Raw genomic sequence first — 20,302 nt, forward strand, 5'->3', positions numbered from 1 at the left:
CTCATCGGGTGAAACACCCGCCTGTGTGAACTGAGCACAGCAGCACTAGCTTGCAGCACTGACTGCAGTAAGGAGCAAAAGCTATGCTCACAGTTAACCACTTTCCTTTCCCCTTTTCTTTCCCTTTCTCTCTTTTTAAACATACTGAAAAAGAAGGCACAAAGTGACCTGGTCGTTTGCTCCAGGTCACACAGGTGCTGTTAGGTGATCTGGCTGCATTTTAGGCTGCAGTATTCTAATATCTCACTCCACAACACTTTAGGGTTATGTTAGGGTCAAGTATGACAAAAGACTGCTTGCTCTGTGCCTGGCATTTAGTAGGCAAATAACAGCATTGTTGTTGCTCTCTAAGAAATGTGAAGTAACAGGTAGGCCTCCAAATCAGACAGTGTTAGTGTAGGGACTAAGAGGGGAAGAGAAGGCAGCCGTTTTTAGCTTCTGGGACTACAGGATTGGTGGTCTCACAGCAGCTCTTTAATGGAATTATGGGTCCCCTGTTTGCTAGAATAAGAACCCTGGGCTCAGAGATGAAATGACAAAAACACACAGCAAGGAAGCAGGAGAGGTGGCCTTTGATCCCAGTTCTGTTTGGCTTTTATGTTTGCAGTGTAATCTGAGGCAGTGATCTGTGTGGTTGCAGACACAGGCCTACCCCAGGTCACCTCTTGAGCACCAGGGCCTTTTCCGTAAAAGAGATATGGCCTGCATGATTTAGAAGATAATTTCCATGGTGGCTTCTCTGAGCTCTCAGGAAGAGCATAAGAGTTTTTCACCACCTAAATCACCTTGGAGATACAGAAATGTGTTTTAGAATTGTATAGTCATTATCTTAAAAAGAAACAGTGAGGGGCAGGGGCTGTGGGATGAATTTGCATGGAGATTAGGGTGGCTGGAATGTATGCACATTTAGTATTGAGAAGCGCATTTCTCCTTGTTCTCATTGAAGCTGTAAATATTGATCTGATTTTTCAAAACCCAAAGTACAGTTCTTGTAGAGTTGAGTCTTTTCCATTGGAAGTGCCCATTACTCTTCTGATACAAGAGGGAAAAATGGCTGGCAAATGTATTTATTACTGATTCTTTCCATGTATAGTACATCCAGGGAGGGGAAATGTGCTGGAGAAAAAGTCATAAATATTTATATTTTAATCCAATTTCCTTTCAAAATGTTCCCAATTGTATTGAAAAATTGCATCAAATGCATTTAATTTAACTGTAGGATGTGAAAGCCGCCCAGGCAGAACTGGAGAAGGCCTTTGCGGGGACAGAAACAGAGAAGGCTCTTCGGCTCAGCTTAGAAAGCAAGCTCTCGGCGATGAAGAAGATGCAGGAGGGGGACCTGGAGATGACTCAGGCTCTGGAAGAGAAGGACAGGTCTGGTGCTGATCCCTGGGAAACTCTAACGTCTCATTATGTGGAATGGGAGAGGATCTCCCCCTCTCCTTTCCCTTTCCTTCCCTCCTGCCATTGTTTTTCACTAAATTCTAATGACTTACTGGACTGTAGCCAGTACAGCAAGATAAAAAACTGGGGATCAGAGTGGGGCTGGCAGAAAAGAAATGGCATAGTAGTGGGTGAGAGATGGTCAATAATAGTGTTGTGAAGGGATACGCAGATCTATTTACACATGTCTGTGTTTACTTTTGGCTATAGCTTCCTGGTAGCTAAAGGAACCCATGAGGTAAAACAAGCCATGCATTCAGGAGAAGCCCAGTTTTGCTTGGCACTATTGGAGGGAATTCTTCCTGTGGTTCTTTCCACTGGGAACAGTAAGTGGTTGGTCCCCACCATGACTACTAGTGAATTTTGTGTGACCTGTTTTCCACCATGTTGTTTAGTGCTGGCTGGGGGCCCAAAGTATGCAGTGCAATAGGCCAAAGAAGAGCACTGTAGACCAAATACAGAGTTCTTCAATGCATAGTGAGTAAAGTGTATGCTGTTGGTTTAGAGAAATAGATGGGCAGTGGGGCTGTTAGGCCATCTTTAATGACCAGTGTGGCTTGCAGCCAGACTTGTGACAAAAGGTTAAGAATAAGTTGAAATTTTCTTCTGATATTTCGATGCTCTTATACTATTTGCTGGTCTCTGAGTGGGAGGTTGAGGTAAAATCGTGGAGACTAGCATAGGTGGCTGAAGACCCACACCCATTTACAAGAGGATGAGATGGCTCCAGAGCGAATGGCCTTTTCCAGAGGATTGTGCCTGTCCTTTCTCTTCCCAGCTGCTCAGTGCCCTGTGAAGTGTTGTGCCCCCATTACATTGTTTAGGCAATTAATAGCCCAGGTTGGCACAGATTCACTGTGTGGCAGAGGCTGGCCTTGAATTCCTGATATGCCTGCTGCCCTCCTCTCTGAGTGCTGAGTTTACAGGAGCATGTCACCCCAGCCAGCTGTTTAGGTTCTTGTGGGCATGTGCTGTTTGCCTTTATTTCTGACTCAGTGCCCCCTTATAGTATTTAGGTGTGCCACTTTGTTTTCAGTTATGGTTGAACATCAGCTGAGCAAACCTGAGATTCTCTATGAGAGAGGGCTGAATCAGTGTTGAGGGAGCTGTTGGCCGTGGTCTCCATATCTTAGTATCTACACTTCAGGTTCTCAGACGACTGACATTGACTATACTGTAGCCTTTTTTAGGTTTCTTTATTTTTTCGTTTTTAGTTTTCTTTTGGCTCATTGTTTTAGAGGCTTTTTTGTTTGTTTGTTTTAATTGTGTGTGTGTGTGTGTGTGTGTGTGTGTGTATGTACGTACATGGAGGTCAGAGGCTAACCCCCTTTTCTTAGTTTTGTTCTGTGAAATGGCCATGTTGGGGACACTGAATCCCCTAGACCTTGGAGTTATCATCTCCATCTTCCCCTTTTCCATCCAGTATTTTTCTTGGGCCATGTTGCCGGCTTGGAGAACTAGCCTGGGTGCAATTCCTGAACAGTCAAGAGCTACCACACTGAGATAGTCATGGGTCATTGTGTTCCACAATCTCTCTCTCTCTCTGTCATTTGAAGGCATATATCTAGCCTTGTCTTCCTGGGAGAACTATATATTCTAGAAGCAGGGAGTCAAGAGGTCGATTAAGCTACAGTAGAATGTCTGAGAGGCTGTCTTAGGTTTCCATTGCTGTGAGGAGACACCATGACCATGGCAACTCTTCCAAAGGAAAACATTTAATTGAGCCTAGTTTACAGTTTCAGAAGTTTAATCAGTTCTGGTCCTGGCGGCATGCAGGCACCCATGGTGCTGGAGAAGGTACTGAGCGTTCTAATCCTGATCCCCAGGCAGCAGAAGGAAATCTGTGTGTTACACTCAGTGTAGCTTGAGCACAGAAGAACATCTCAAGCCTGCCCCCACAGTGAGACGCTTCCTCCAACAGTGCCATACCTCCTAGTAGTGCCAATCAATATGGCCAAGCATTCAAACACATGAATCTATGGGGACCATTCCTATTCAAACTACCACATTGGCCATAGGGAAAAAGGAGAATTCTTGATACCTATGATAGAAAAAAAAGGAGAAGGTTGAGAAAGGGTTTGTGAGAAGTCCTGTGACAGTCTTTTTGTGGGCCCTGACATCTTGAGCACTTCTTTCAGTGTCTCTGTTGGATGGTTATGTCCTTTGTTCAGCAAACACTTCTTGTGTGCCATTTGTTGAACATACCAGTGATGAAAGGAGTGAGGTAGGGAGACTTTGATTGTCTACACCAGAGCTAATGAAGTTACTAAGTAGGAGTGTGGGAGACAGGGGCAGAAGGATAAGAACTAGAGGGGATAAACACTGGTTTACTGTAGCGTTTACAAATTCAGTGCAAATGGGCCAGTAGACACTTTTCCAAGGAAGTAGGTGTCCTCTTGCCTGATCCTCTCATACCTGACTGTATCCATCCCTTCACTTGCTATGAACTCCCCCATAATGCATATCTGTGTTAAGATTTGCTTGACAAGTTAGAGTAAGAGATTAACAGTGAAAGTTAATAAGCAAACAATTGTGATGATAGTCTGTAGTAAAATATGTGAATGTGATCTCTTTTGTAAAACAGTGTACTGGGTTCACCTTCCTTGTGGTTATGTTAGATGATATATGGTGGCCTGACACAGAGTGAGGTGACTGTGTAAGTGCTACTTAATTGTAAGCATCATGATTCAGTTCTGATTGTCACTATGGCTACTGATTGATGAGCAGGGAGGTAGCATACACAGTGTGGGGATGCTGGACGAATCACTGGGCCTGGAGAAAGGAATCTGGAGTTTATCTGAATGGCATGGGGAATCCATTGAGAAGTTAGTGGGGAGCTTGGAGAAATGAGATAATTAGATTTAAATTTAGAGCAGTTCTTTGCTTGCCTTGGGGATGCATTGCCACTGGGCTTTCATGCTGATGCAGATGTCCAGATAAGTGATGACAGCCAAGACTGAAGGGCCTAGACAAAGAATGCAGCTAAATAGGTGGTGATGGAAGGGGAAGTGGGCACAGTGGGCTTGAATGGCTTTGGTAGCCAAGGAGAACACATACTGATACCTCTCTTTCAGCTTGTGAATGAGTGGCTTAGGGGAGGTAGTACAGTTGTCTCAGTTTGGAGATGAGCAACAAGGAGGTGATTCTAGCGAGGAGTGGGATGAGGATGTTTGCAGTTAGGGCAGGAGTTGTGGGTTCTGTGGGTACCTGTGAGTGGAGGTGTGGAGGAGTAGGTTTTTAGATGCAGGCTGGCATTGGAGGAAATGAAGATTTACACTGTAAGCAGTGCTGAGCATGGTTGGGCATGCATTTGGAACTACAGAGACAACAGTGGTTCTGGTTATGGAGAGAATGTTTTGGTAGAGATGAATTTCCAGACTGTGTAAGAGTGCTTTAGGGGAGTCCTAGAAGATGCCCGTGCACAGGGTTTGTATATGCAAAGGAACGAAGCTTTCGTAGTTTGTATACGAAGCCTACACATGTAGATCATCAGGGTATGTTGCTTAAGCTTTGATTTCTTACTTGTTTGGGAAGAGGACATTTGGGAGGATGGGTGTGGACTGGTCCAAGTGGTGGATTCTCCATGGATATAGATGGTTAAGTTGAGATCCTGCTGCAGGCTGCATTTTCCTGGCATTTGCACAGGCCTGGCTTGACAAGTATAGAAAGTTGGCTTGTTGGCTCTACAAATATGTCAGTCTCAGAGATGAAAGTGTCCCAAGTTAAACTTCCAGAGACCAGCAACCAGCTGCCACCTTTATTTTCCCTCAGGGGATGCCTGTTTGGTAAATAGCCAGGGACTGAATCTTCTTGACGATTTCCCATATTCCCATATCTAAGTCAAAGTTAGAAGTTTAGCCCAGCATGACAGCAGGGTTAGTCGGTTACATCCAGAGGAAATGGATCTGAATTGGCCACGGAGTAACCTGCTGTTGGGCATGACAGGCTGTTGAATCTGGTCTGGCCCCCACTTGCATACTCCACTTGCATACTCTCTCCCAGTGTGTTCCTGGGTTCCCACAACCTTTTCATGCAGGCCTTTTTCTCTTCTGCATGTGAAGGTGATCTTGTTGGGGAGCCCTACAGGTTGACTATAAGCGATAGATTTATTATCTTCAAGTTAAATAGAGTTTTTAAAAGTTTGAATTACTTGCTGGCATTTAAAACATTGAATTTCACAGAAGAGTGAATAATTACTTTTCTTGAAAGCCCAGAAATGTTGGCAACCTGTGGTGCCTTCTTATTGGCTCAAGACTGCTGCCCTGTAATGGGCTGAGCCTTTAGTAGCCTTTAGTTGTCCTGGTTCTGACCCCCATCTTTCCATTTTAAATGTACATTTGGTGACTCTTAGCTCTCCATTTTCCCAGTGATTATATCAGAGCTGAACCCCTAGAGGGCAGTATTGCACCTCCCTCCAGGTTCCTAGGCTATGCAGATCCTACTGGTGAGCTCTGATGCATTGCACTGCTAGGCGTTTTTTGCTGCTCATGTCTGCCTCCTGGCCTTCGGCACGGAAGCTAGGTGCTTTACAAGGGCAACTCTCCCAGACCTCCAGACCTGTTTCTACAAAACTGGGTTGCTTTCTAGGCTTAGCCACAGAAGAGTTTTTTGGAGTTGAGTCCTCGGAAAGAATGTTATGTGTTGAAGATTTAAACAGTAGTACATACAGGGCTGATTTGGGGAGATGGCTTAGTGAGTGAAATGCTTGCTGTGTAAGCATGAGGACCTGAGTCCCAGCACCCAGGTACAAGCTCATTGTGATGACGTACATCCCTGCATTTCAAGGCTGAGAGACAAGTGGGTTCCTGGGGCTTGCTAGTCAGGCAGGTAGCCCAGCAAAGCCAAATAAAGTACAGATACCATTGGGGAAAATGTTTGGACCTTGAGCTCTGACCTCTATACACATCTGCATAGGTACACGAAACGTGCACACATACATATCAGCATTGCAGTTGTCATTTGTTGAGTTCAGCTGTAGGTCAGAAGTACACTTTTATTTTAAGTTGTCCACACACAGGCTCAGAGAGATTGAATAACTTAGCTTGGTCACAGAGCAGTTGATCCAAGGACATCAAATTTGGTTCCAAAAAGGGAAAAGTTCACATTTTCTACAAGACATTATGGTTGTATGTGGCAAAGCTTCTCTGAGACTCAGAGCTAGAAGATGCAATTCAAGGAACTCTGGTGCTTGTCAGGGAGAATAGGAATGGGTTTGGACAGAAGGTAGTGATAGCATGTGCAAAGGCATGGAGGGGCACAGGATAGCTTTGGGGCGAGCTCTCTGTGAGCTGCTGTGGGCTGATAGGGACCAAGACGAAACTGGAGCTGTTATGACTTAAGAGCTGGGTGCCTGGATGCCTTATCCCGAAGTGCAACCATTAGCTTGAGATGTGGTATGTTTTTAAGCATTGTTTGTGAGCTATGGAGAGAGAGTCCTGCTTTTTAAATCTATACGCACCAAACCAGCTTTTGGTTGGTTGTTTGCTTAGGCTTTAGGGACAGATTTCTTTTGGAGAGGGGATTTCTTACTTAAACTTAGCAATCTGCTGCTGGAGTGGAGCTGCTGAAGGTCTTTGACCAGAGATGGTGCAGCTTGAGCTAAATCCCTGGGCAAGGCTAGAGACAAGAGAACTCATTAATGTCACATCAATTCTGTTCCTTGCTCTCTGACCTGCAGAATGCGATTTTGTTTATGTGTATTCATTGGACACATCTACTTTGAAGATGTCTGGCCCTCTTTCCTACCTCCTCCTGCTCCACTGAGCTAAGAGAGCAGCTCAGAATTAATATTTAAATTTTGTTCTCTTTTAGACTGATTGAGGAGTTGAAGCTGTCTTTGAAGAGCAAAGAAGCTTTAATTCAGTGCCTTAAAGAGGAAAAATCTCAGATGGCATCTCCTGACGAGAACGTGTCATCTGGAGAACTCCGAGGACTTTCTGCCACTCTGAGGGAAGAAAAAGAGAGAGATGCTGAGGTGAGGCGACAGGGCACAGCAGGAGGGGGAGCACATCAGACTGCTCCATGAAAAGTGGGGGGCTCTTCAGCGTGCTGCGTGGTTTGCACAGTAACTTGTCCGTGCCAGCTCTCAGTCAGCTGAGGAATCAGCAGTAGCTGCCTTTGTTAGGGCCTGCCTTTGTTCCCGTGTCCCGAACCTGTGCGTCTGTATTTCCCCACATGTGTTTTGCTGTCACCCCGGGGTTTCCTTTTCATCCGTATGGCTTTTTTTTTTAAGTGTAAAACCGGTGCTTTGTCCATGTCCATGTTTCCTTTGTGGTTAGGGACAGGCTTGAGGCCATATTTGGTGTGAAACACCTGAGGACATGGCAGAAGGGGAATAACAGGTTCTGGGTATGACGACACATACTACCCTGTTCAGGCCTCCTGGCCTCTTGATAAGTAGAGCTTGTGAGCCCCTGCCTGAGTTTAGGATCAGCTTCAGAGTGGTCATGTTTCTCTAGGTGCCAAGAAGTGAGTGGCCAGTAGTTAGGCCCAAATCTCCTGGACCCCTCTTTGTTCTTGTAGCCTTCAGGGCAAGCGATCTTGGCCCTCCATTCTCTTTGGGCAAAGGTGGCCTGTTCATATCAGGGTGTGTTCTGGAAGCTCAAGAAAGGTCCTGATTTCTTTATGGAGCAGCGTCCTTGTCCTTGTCACATTAGCAGACTTTAGCCTTATCACTTTTCATTTGCAGTGTAGTTGCCGCTGCTCTTCCTCCTGTTTTGACCTCCCAGGCCCTGTCCTCTAAGGGGCCCTTTACCTTCCCTTCTGAAGCACTGCCATGGACGAGCAGTCAAGCCTGTGGGCAGCAGGCTTCACACTTGTCCTCCATCAAACCAAGTCAGGCTGTGGGTGGGGCCAACAAGGGTGCCCTTGTGTTAATGAGGGCTGCCGCAGTGGAGGGAGTACGGGAGAGGCTCATTCTAGGGGCTGTGGGGAAGCCTTCTGAAGCTCCTCCTCTCTGGGTGCTCCTCTTTCGGCTCACTCATGAATTCCTTTTCTTAGGAATGGCAGAAGGAGAGAAACCACTTTGAAGAGAGGATCCAGGTATGTTGATTCATTTTAAGACTACATTTAAGACTTTCTCTCTGCTTGCCTCTCATTGGATTCTGAGTGCAACAAATAATTCCTTGTACCATTCAGTTACGCATGAAGCACAGTAGAGAGAGTTGCTCAGTCCGTGCATTAGTTTCATCCCATGGACATTCCCATTTTACAGATGTGGTACCTGAGACTCAGGAGGTGAAGTCACTTGCCCATGACTACATAGCTGGGAGAGGGGTAATTTTCTTGTTTGATTCCAACACCCAGGCTCCTGGGGCCTTTAGTCATGACAGCTGGAATTTGTACACTGCCTGCCAGTGTAGAAAGCACTTTCACATCCATGATCTCATCTGATCCTCACAACAGCCCAGAAGGGAGGCAGTACTGATTATCTTAAGACATGAACTAAGGACTATAAATGTATGGCTCAGTCTCCATCAAACCAGACTCTCTCCTAGCTTTTGTAGCATTAAGGAATGAAATTAATGATCTGTTATTTCCCTCAAATAACCTGGTGCAGTTTCGAAGACTCTGATGTGACTGTATTCAGATTTTAGAAGGCACTGGCGTCCTTCCCATAGGAATAGCTGTCAGCTGCTCATGCGATCTGATCCCCTTCCCTTCACCCGGCCCTGTTGCTTTGAGCAGTAACACAGTAACTGGGAGCTGATGCCACGGCAGTCGGCTCAACTAGGAAACATTAATCACAGGCTGACAGGAATAAGATAGAATAACTGCATTTGAGTGTGCTCTTAAAGATATATTTACAGTGCATTTTGGTTGGAACACATCAACTTCGTGAATCTTTTTCTAATCTAATTTAGGCACTTCAGGAGGACCTGAGAGAGAAGGAAAGAGAAATTGCTACAGAGAAGAAAAATAACTTAAAGAGTTATAAAGCCATTCAGGGTCTAACCATGGCATTAAAATCAAAGGAAAGAGAGGTATGTCTGAGGAGTGAAGTGGGATTTTTCTTTATTAGTTTCTGTGGCTTGCCTGTCCTACCCTGAAGTTTACAGAAAGTCTGTAAGGCTAGGATAGTACAGAAAGTGGGTCCTTTGGTCATTTGGAGTTGTGGTAAACCTCAGTTAATGCTGTCTGCAGCTAAATATGAGTGAAAGTTTCTAGTAAGCCACATTGAAAGAGGTGCAGAGATGTAAGTTAATTTAAATAATACATGAACATAATCATTTCAACATGAACGCCACGAACTAAGCAATGGTGAGCTATGTAGCATTTTTGTCCCTCAGTACCAAGAGTTTAAAGGACAGCCGTACCTCTAGCCTCTCACTTGAGACTTAGCCAGGCATGTGGCTAGGGACTGCTTTAAAGGACAGCACAGGTTGACTCTTGAAGGACAGCTGAAACTTGAGATGAAGGAATTTGGGAGGCAAGTCTGTAGCTGGGAAGCAAAAAGGCCACCTGGCTTATGGCCTTTGGTACCCAAGGTGATGGCTCTTTTCTTATCACTTGTTGGTACTGAAGTCTGTTGTATCTCAGTGATTAACTAAGGCTCTCACCAGAGAGACCCAGCTCTACTGGGTGATGTACAAGTCAGAGTGATGGGTGTTGGAACTGCAGCAAGTGCAGGGGTTGGGCAGGCAAAGGGAAGGGGAAGTGGTCCTGATTAGGGTGGGTGTGAGGAGTAGATGTTGCTTAGAGGAGGAGATGTTGAACTGATGCTGAGTCCTCAATGGTGAGAAGGCATAAGCAGGTAAAGAGCTGCAGATGGGAGGCCAGTTTGGAGACACAGTGGCCAAAGCATGTGGTGTGTGGCTGCACAAATGGTCTGGGGCTCCAGGGGAACGAAGTGCATGATTTCGATAAAACTGTAGATATTGGATAAGCTGCAAGGGTCTAGTTGTGTTGAGAACTAATCATATTATCTTCTTGCAGGGTGCGAGTAGCCGAAGTAACAGCTATATTTTCACCATAGAGGAGCCTCTGGCTGTATTGAAAAGGGTGGATTTAGGAGGTAGAGAGGAGAGGCAAATTAAGAACCAAGAAAGGCTTTTTTAGAACAGAGATCACAGCAAGCAAAATGGAGGAGGAAGACTATTCAAGAAATAATACTAGAAATAATTAAAAATAGAGATAAATTTGGAAAATCTGATAATTAGATCTGAGACTTCAGAGAAGAAACAGTCAAGGTGACTCTAGGTGTCTTGTCTTGGGTGACTGGGGATATGTGGTGACATTGACATGGTTTAGAGCATGGAGAGTAGAATATGACATTGAGACAGGAGCATTGGCCTTGAGGACTGTGTAGGCTTTCCTTGTTAGGAGGCAGAGGGCTTAACAAGTCTGAAGCGTGAAGAGAGGCAAAGTCAGCTGACTTGGGAATCATGTTGTTAGTCCTGAGTTAAGATTCTGAGTTGACTAATATAGTCAGTGAAAGCATAGGCTGGCTAAGGGTGCCACTCAAAGTAAGCCATACTGTGAATTCAGGGATGGGACAGGTATATGCAGAAAAGGCAGCAGGAATGGTTATAGAGGTAGGAAACTGGTGCTGAGAAGCTAAGGGAGTAGTGCAGTGTCAGCTACAACTATGACTTGTTTTTTGTTTTGTTTTGTTTTGTTTTGTTTTTTTACTATAGTAGCTATGGTTCATATGATGCATTGGAGCCCCGCTGGAGTAGGAGACCTCAGTGTGTTGTGGCATTAGTAGTGGAACAGTTCCAAGGTATAGAGGTGGGAGTTCATTGTGGATCCCAGTGTATAAAAGTGTGAAATTTTGGGAAAAGCCTGTCAAAGTTATTGGATGAGGCATATGAATGGACAAACAATAATAGTATCCATGCTTGTCATGTTGATTACTTAACATGATAGTTAGATGAGTTGCATTTATCACGCATTAGTGTGTTTTCCATAGCTATAATGAAATTTGAGAGGCAGGATAACTTTATAAAGAGTTTTATTTCACTCATCTTTTTCTGATGCTGAAAGTACAGTGTGTTCAGCGTCTGATGAGATCTAATGATGGGTAGCAGGTATGTAGGCAAGAGGGGCAGATCATGTTGTCAGATGAAGCCTGATAGATTGGGCTACTCTACCTTCTAAGAGCATGTTCCAAGTTGACCCAAGGTCTTCTCACTAGGATTCACTTTTTCTCCTTCCCTTCCCTTCCCTTCCCTCCCCTCCCCTCCCCTCCCCTCCCCTCCCCTCCCCTCCCCTCCCCTCCCCTCCCCTCCCCTCCCCTCCCCTTCCTCTCTCTCTCTCTCTCTCTCTCTCTCTCTCTCTCTCTCTCTCTCTCTCTCTCTCTCTCTCTAAATTTGCCCCAAAATTTCTTTTATTTACTTATTTTTTTTACACTCCAGATTTTATTCCCCACTCCCGGTCTACTCTCTGACTGTTCCACATCCCATACCTCCTCCCCATCCCCTGCCTCCATGAGGATGTCCCCACCCCTCACCTCCCACTCAACCAGACCTCTAAATTCCCTGGGGCCTCCAGTCTCTTGAGGGTTAGGTGCATCTTCTCTGACTCACCCAGACTTGGCAGTTCTCATATGTATATGTGTTGGGGGTCTCATATCAGCTGGTGTATGCTGCCTGGTTGGTGGTCCAGTGTTTGAGAGACCTTAGGGGTCCAGGTTAATTGAGACTGCTGGTTCTCCTACAGAGTTGCCCTCCTCCTCAGCTTCTTCCAGCCTTTTCCTAATTCAACCACAGGGGTCAGCAGCTTCTGTCCATTGATTGGGTGCAAATATCTGCATCTGACTCTTTCAGCTGCTTGTTGGGTCTTCTGGAGTGCAGTCATGCTAGGTCCCTTTATGTGAGTGCTCCATAGCCTCAGTAATAGTGTCTGGCCTTGGGGCCTCCTCTTGAGCTGGATCCTATTTTGGGGCTGTCGCTTGACCTTCTTTTCTCCAGGCTCCTTTCTATTTCCATCCCTGTAATTCTTTCAGACAGGAACAATTTTGGGTCAGAGTTTTGACTGTGGGATGACAACCCCCTCCCTCACTTGGTGCCCTGTCTTCCTGCTGGAGATGGGCCCTGTAGGTTCCCTCTCCCTACTGTCAGGCCTTTCATCTAAGGTCCCTCTCTTTGAGTCCTGAGGGTCACCTCCCAGTCTCTGGGGTGCATTCTGGAGGGTTCTCCCAACAATCTACTTCCAAAGGTTGCCTGTTTGCATTCTTTCTGTTGGCCCTCAGGGCTTCCATTCTTTTCCCTCACCCAATACCAGTTCAGGTTCCCATCCCACCCCCCTCATTGCCCCCAGTCCACTTTCCCTCCCAGGTTCCTTCCTCCCTCTCTCCCTCCCCACTTGTGATTGCTTTCTTCTGCCCCCAAAGTGGGATTGAAGGCCCGTTTCTTCTAAGATTGCCACATGGAGGCTCTGACACATAGGCTCTTGGGGGGCATACTCTGACTTTATGTGGGCAGCAGGTGAAGGGATTCAGTCCCTGAGAGGTTAAGCCATCCAGTTAGTAAATGGCAAAACTAGAAATCCTACTCAGAGCTTGTGTCTATAAAGCACTATGGTCAGGGAAGGGGAGTCCAGCTATGTGTGGGCCACCATGTGTTGTTTTCCCCAGGTTGAAGAACTTGATTCCAAAATCAAAGAGGTCACTACGGACTCCACCAAAGGCAGAGAGGATCCCTTAAAAACCCAGATCCCCAGATTCCAGCTAAGAGAGGTAAGAGTTTTCATTAGTGAAAGTGACTCTCTCAGGTCTTCTTTCAAGGAGAGGCCTGGACTATGCAGCTGAAGGGAACCTGGGACTTTGCAATAAGGGGAACCATGCGTGGTCTTTAGGGATAGAATTGGATGACTATATATAATTAAAGGGAGGTCCTCCACCAATTTTGGGGCTTCTCAGGCCTCTCAGTGTGGTGATGGTGATGGTGATGGTGAAGACAGCTACTCCAGAAGATGAGACTGCTGGGTTTACTTTTAGCATTATGTAGAATATTTCATTTAATCTTTACAGCCCTTTGAGGAAAATAATTATCGTAGCCTTGTGTTTTGAGGGTTTTTCAGGCTCATTGAGGGTATGTAGCATACTCACTCTCACAACTATCAGGTGGTAGAGTCAGGATTTAAATTCAGTAGGTGGAAGTAATAGCAGGCATTTGCTGAACACTTGCCTTGTACCCAGCCATGCTTCGTGTTCCCCATAGATTGCCTCCTTTACCTTTGTAACATTTGAAGTAGATACCGTTCATATCCTTGTTTAATTGCTGAGGCACTCCAGGATGAGAAATAGGATCTGCACAGGGTCACCACACTGGTAAGTGACAGGGCCAGGATTTGACCCCAAGGCTTCTGGCACTCCTTAACCTGGAGTCCTCTGCTCCTTTTCTCTGGTTGCCTCTTCCTTCCTGCAACCTTCTGAATTTGTGGACCAGTCTTTGATGCCTCTCATCTCTTTTATGCCCATAGCATTGTGCTTCAAGCCTTCCACCCACTCCCTATTTTTTCCAGATTTTAGTTTTGTGCTTTTAATTATTTCAATGTTCTCCTCCCACGTTTTTAGTTTACCTACACAGTTTATGTAAGCCTATTACTGATGTGGACTCAGAGAAGTTCCATCCCCAGGTTAAGTCCATACTTGCTTAAGCTCTCCACTCACTCCTGCACCAAGGCTGCTTCTAGTGGTAAAGTAGAAGATCAGTCTGATTTAGGGCTATGTGACTTCCAAGATTCATACCTCCTGCCTTATCTGTTGCAGAGTTTTGGCTCACAATAAGAATAATTGCAGTAATTTGGTTTAAATCACGGGATGCTAGCAGCATAGACAGAGCTCTGCTTTTGAGATCTCAGACTTGCTTCTTGTACTGTTTTGACAGTAGATGATGAAATGGAGCTGAGCTTACATTTTACACCATTTCCCCCTTGCTTAGAAAATAACAAGCTTTAAAGGCCAAATTCTTTGGAAAACCATCAATATTTTCCATTGCTTAAGAAAAGAAATGCTGGCAGTTGATAGCCCGAGTCCAGGCATGCTTATGAGCCATAGTATATTTTACTTTTCCTTGTTATGTGGGGGCTCGAAGGAAAGAAAGCAGCCTTATAAACCTAACTGTTATTGTGATTTAATAACCATTGACCCTGATCAAAATGTAACACATGCGGATTGAGGTCTCACAATAGCAGCGCGGGGCTAGGTCCTGGTCTTCAGTCCACAGAAATCCGGCATTGCTAAAACTCTCTTGAGGAGTGCGTCAGATTGACAGTTTTCAGAAATTCTCTTGTTTTTTTTTTTTAATTCTAAGAGGAAGTATGCTTTTGACCTTTTGAGAGTTTGTGGTGGCAGGACTAGAATGGCAGTCTTTGTCCAAAGCCTCCCCTTTATACTGCTCAGATTATATTTTAGTGTGTACTGCATGTTTATACCAGTGAGTCATTTGAGGTGTATTTCAATGTCTTACAAACTTAAGTGTGTTTTTTTCATGTAAAAGGACCTGTTGGGCTATGGTGTGTTGAACTAATTGCAGCCTGAGTTTAAAAGCCAGTGGGGGCTGGAGAGATGGCTCAGTGGTTAAGAATACTTGCAGCTCTTCTACCGAGCATGAGTTTGGTTCTCAGCACCCAGGAAGGACAGCAGATCCCCTGGACCTGCAACTCCAGTTCCAAGGGATTAGACGTCCTTTTTTAGCTGCTGTTGGACAACTTTACAAACTACATGATCCTTCCAGACATATACGCATATACGTAATCAAGAAAGAGAAGGAAGAAGAAGGAGAACGAAGAATTAGAAGAAGGAAGAAAGACCACCCCCCCCTCCCCTCACAACACACACACACAGGGTTCCTTGACATGGAACTTGACAGTGAAGCAGCAGCAGGAGATATTTAAATTCCTGGAATGGCTGCCAAGGAACAGGCTCACAGACTCAACTTCAGATCACAGGTGTGGCTGTGTGCAGATTACAGTGTAGGCTGGCTTTTACACCTCTTGGCCATTAAAGTTATTTCTGGATTGGAAGTGGCATTCTCCTCCAGGTGTAAAAGTAAAAACACTTACTGAAGAAAAAATTAAAAATAATTTCTATCCTTAAAGAAGTACAAAGAAGTAATATAAATTGCCAGCAAACTCACCTCTAAATATTTTCTCCGTTGATACTTTCATACACTTATACATGTACATACAGGGGGAAAAAAACATGCAGGGAGACCAGAGGTCCATATCCTCCATCTCTCCATCTTATTTTTTGAAGCAGGGTCTCTCATTGAACTCAGAGCTCATCAATTTGGCTAGACTGGTTGGCCACTACACCCCAGGGATCCTTTTGTCTCCACCTTTGTAGTGCTGTCTTACGACATGTACGGCTGCTTCTGGCTTGTATGTGGGTGCTAGGGATTAAATTCTGGCCCCCAAGCTTACCGAGAAAGCACTGGGCTAACTGAACAATCTCCCCAGCCCCCCCTCTCTCTTTATAAAAGAGATTGGAGTTCGTGTGTGCTACTCGGCGTCTTAGAGTTACTATTGCTTTGAAGAGAAAACATGACCACAGCAACTCTTATACAGCCAGAAACATTAAACTGGTGCTGGCTTACAGGTTTAGTTCATTATCATTATGACAGGAAGACATGGTTCTGGAGAGGTAGCTAAGAGTTCTGAATCTAGATGGGCAGGCAGCAGGCACAGAGACTGAGCCACTGAGCCTGGCCTAAGCATTTGAAACCTCAAAGTCCACCCCCAGTGACACTTCCTCCAACAAGGTGACATACCTTTTAAATAATATTACTACCTATGAACCTTTGGGGGACCATCGTCATTTTAACCACCACAACCAGGCTGGCCCCAAACTCCTAGGCTCCTGCCTTGACCCCTTAAGTATCTGGGACTACAGATGTGTACTGGGCCGTTGTATATTTCGTGTTCTATAAAACTTTCTTTAACATTCTGGCCATGGAAGCATAGCGTAGATTTCCTCAGACTTTTAAATTTTCATTTTGAAATAATTGCCGACTCACATATATGTTGCAGCATCTCTTTATTCAGTGTTCCAAGGTAACATCTCCCAAGTCACATAGCTAAAACTGGTCTAGGGCATTTGGATCCTTTTATAGTGAGCAAGAATAATTTGCTTAATTTTCTATTTGGCCTTTAGTTTCTGGCCATGTGTAATTGGGCCAAATATTTGCCACTTGGGCATCATTCAGGAAAAGGTAAAGAGCACTCTAGGGAAGTTTTTCAAAGGGCCATTTAAGGAAAATTTGATATGAAAAGTGTTTTTATGAAATGAATTGTGTGTGTGTGTGTGTGTGTTTGAGTTCTTTGAGGTTAGATTTTTAAGGAGGCTTTGCCATCATTATTCATGCAACAATCCTACAGAACTTCTTTTCAGCACTTGGTAACTGTGAACAATAACTATGTTCAACAAGCCCCTAACTGATGGCTATCTCTAGCATCCCCTTTGAATTTAGTTGTCTTCTTTTCATTCTTGCCAGCTTCTTGGTGTTAATTAGAGTCTTCCCTGGTGTGGGTAAGTGGTGCTGTGCCAGGGAAGCACACAGGCTGGGAATCCTTCGAATTCCACGTTTCATTATGGGCAGTCTGATGACAGACTAGTCATATTGCAGCCCTGAGCATCAGTTACTTATGGGCATGGTTTAACCTCTTGTTGATGATGAACATTTTCCAGGCATTGTTGGCCTTTATTTCAGCACTTCCATTGACACTGATACCAGTTTCTCTTGTTTCCAGGTATATGCACAATGTTAATTTGCATTCCCTTATATTTTTCTTGGTTCTTACAGAGTTACTAAGGAAGAGTATCATTTCAAAACAAGCTGACTAACATCAGATATTCCCATTTAAACAAGCATACTTTGTAACTGAGAATTTCAATTCATTCTTCTTATTGTTGGTGGTGTAGAACATTTTGTTCATTTTTTTTTTTTGTGTATTACATAAATATTTTCTCAGGTGAATTGTATTTAATGAAATAAAGTATTCTTGATGCATTTAGTCCTTGAACTCTGATGACAGTGGAATCTTTCAAAGTAGACTTTGACTGCCATGTTGACATCTATCTCCTTTTTCTGCATACACTCTGGGTGTGTGTTTAGGAAATAGTAAGAAAGAAAATGTTAACTTTCTGCGCTCCAGTTGCTCTCTGCCTGCCACCGACAGGCTTCCTGTGCTCCTGCCCCTGGCAACTCTAGCTAACCCCGGCATGACTGTCCACCCCGCGATCAGCTGTCACAACACCCATTTACCCAGTAAAAACAAGACCTTAGAAGCTTATAATTCACCAATCAGATTTATGTATCAGTAAATTCTCAATTTACAAGATGCCAATACAATAATTGCAGAACCAGTTGATAATGATAAAAGCTTTATCCCAATTATTCTAACCTTATATCCTATCTACCTGTGGCTGGTTAAAGCCACGCTGGTTCACATCCACCTCCATATTAGACTATCTCCTTCTCCCCTGAGACACTCTCTGTCTCTGCAACTCTTAGCCCCGCTTACCTTTTCCCTGTCCAGTGACAGGCCCCCTGATGCCTTACTGTAATTGGACAGGGAAAATCCTGTGACAGGTGTCAGTCATACTAACAAAGAAGAATATGGATGGTTCTGGGATACACCACTGCCTGCCATCTTCGTTTCATTTTCTGATTACTATTGGTTGGCTGATTATGACATCAGAGCTTGAACTCAGGGATTCACACATGTTAGGCAAGTGACCCCTTTAAAGTTACTTAATTACTTTGTTTCGATACAGTTATAAAAGTAATGTGCTGAGTTACCTTAAAATATTAGAAAATCCAGACAAAAGGAAAAGTCAGCTATACTCTCTTTGCATTGAAGTTAATTAGTTTTGTTAAAAGTTTGTGGTTTCCCCTTTTGTATTTCTTTGACAGCACTGTGGACCACTCTTGTCAACAGGACCACAACCTACACTTTGTCCTGTAGTTTTCCAAAATGCTGATCCTTGGACTCTGGGTACTGAATGCTGCCCATTTTTCTTCCTCCCTGCCTGATAGGCAAAACAGTCTTGATTTGTTTCTGACATGGGAAACCAGGTCCCTCTGCTCTCCCTCTCTCCTAGGGGTCTGAGGACTGTGAGGCTGCGCTGGTAGAGAAGGAAGCCCTATTGGCCAAGCTGCACTCAGAAAATGTCACAAAGAGCACGGAGAACCATAGGTTGCTCAGGAATGTTAAAAAGGTCACCCAGGAGTTGAATGACTTGAAGAAGGAGAAGTTGAGACTAGAGCAGGCCCTGGAGGAAGCCCACCGAGAGGGGAACAGAGGAGCCCGAACCATTCACGTGAGTGCCTCCTGCTCTCCTGACATTGTGAGGGGTGCATCAGGGGTGGGGCCAGCGATGCTTTCTTCTCACAGGGAGCTGAATCATAGGATAATCTTTTCAGTTTTTTATGATCCTTCATACTGATACCCATAGTGGTTGCACATGTTTACATTTCCACAGCAGGGAATAAGGTATTTCTTTCCCTGAATCCTTGCCAGCATTTCTTATGTTATTAATGGTTTTGTTTTTGTTTTTATGTTAACCATTTTGACTAGGATTCAGTGAGTTCTTGGAGCAGTTTTAATTTGTATTTCCCTGGTAGCTAAGAACGTTGAACACTTTCTTATGCATTTGGTGACCTGTGTCTTTGTTGAAGAACCCCTTTATTGAGTGGATGGTTGGATTTTGGCGCTTACTTTGGTGGCCTTGATATCATTCTAGAGCTGGCCTTGTAGAGTCAAGCCTTACTCTGAAGACAGTCATATCCAGTGTTATATCTTTCCTGTACACTCTCAGGTTTTACTGTGTTTTCTAGGCTGGAAAAGAATATTGGAAAGAAAGATAATCAAACCTCAGGCCTTGTTCTCTGTCTACATTTAGTTCACTCTGAAAATCCTCTTAGATAACAGAAACTGATAGCAGGATTGATGGCAGCATGCAGACCTGATCCTTAGCTGCAGAGCATAGCTGCCACTTGTAAAGCAGCCAATGGCTTCGTATGTGGCCACATCCACATGTTTGGGCCCAGAGAAAGTTACTCTAATTTACAGATTAACTGAGCTTCATAATTTAAATGGCTTGCTTGTGGTCACCTAGACAGAGATATGCAGGTGGCAGGTATCTGGTCTATAATTTTAGAACTTTGCCTAAGATGCTATTTTGTTGTGCTGGCAGACCAGCAGTAGGTAGGGATATGGTGCATTTGGCAGAGAGATTTTTATAATCTGTGTTTTCTATAGATCAGAATAATATATTCTCAAGAAAACCAATCTATAATATTCTGGTTATTTGAAGCTTTAAAAAGTAATTTGTTCCTCTCAGTGTTTCTCAAACATGAGTTGTAGTTTATATAAAGTTATACAAGCTTAGGAATAATGGTAAAGACATCAGGATTTCAAAGGAAAAGATGGCAAGGGCTTTGGAACCATGGCAAAGATGGTAAACATTTTGTGGTATCCTCTGTGGTGCAGAAGAGGGGGACTTAAGATTCTGCTGGCAGTTCTGGCAGTAAGGGAAAAAGAATTGAGGTTCAGGGTCTCCAGTGTTTGACAGATGAACATCTTAAGATAAAAAGGCTGGCTTCAACTGGTACTGAGGCCCAAAGGAAGAATTGTGTCTGGTGGGTTTTTATAAAGAAAACTGAACAGTTACAGAGTCTTCAACAATAGTCCATTCAGTCAAAGCAGGTCTGTGCAAGTCAGATCGATGCTGTTCTTAGGCTTGTAAGGATTGAGGTTTTCACTTGCTGGGACTGGATCTAGCTGTTTCTCCTTGTTTTGTTCTCTTGAACGCGAAAATAAGTTGGAAATACTACAGCCCTGTTTTTACATGAGCCCCAACTTATAGTCCACACAGAGGACCCATAGCAAACAGACTTAACGTGTTTGACAT

The 20,302-nt window shown here is 44.3% G+C and overlaps 1 protein-coding gene across 7 annotated transcripts in view; it reads left to right on the forward strand.

Annotated features, from left to right (window-relative positions):
- The window catches only part of Cdk5rap2 (CDK5 regulatory subunit associated protein 2), a 174,140-nt gene that overhangs the window by 41,325 nt on the left and 112,513 nt on the right, over window positions 1–20,302 (forward strand). For all 7 annotated transcript variants that reach the window (XM_029476180.1, XM_029476182.1, XM_021159965.2 and 4 more), the window contains exons 7-12: window positions 1,220–1,374; window positions 7,255–7,417; window positions 8,443–8,484; window positions 9,306–9,425; window positions 13,019–13,120; window positions 18,491–18,709. In XM_029476180.1, the coding sequence (XP_029332040.1) occupies window positions 1,220–1,374; window positions 7,255–7,417; window positions 8,443–8,484; window positions 9,306–9,425; window positions 13,019–13,120; window positions 18,491–18,709 (801 nt within the window). The remainder of the gene's footprint in view (window positions 1–1,219; window positions 1,375–7,254; window positions 7,418–8,442; window positions 8,485–9,305; window positions 9,426–13,018; window positions 13,121–18,490; window positions 18,710–20,302) is intronic.

The sequence above is a fragment of the Mus caroli genome, unplaced genomic scaffold, assembly GCF_978045245.1.
Source record: "Mus caroli unplaced genomic scaffold, Mus_caroli_1 scaffold_6, whole genome shotgun sequence".
NCBI lineage: Eukaryota > Metazoa > Chordata > Mammalia > Rodentia > Muridae > Mus > Mus caroli.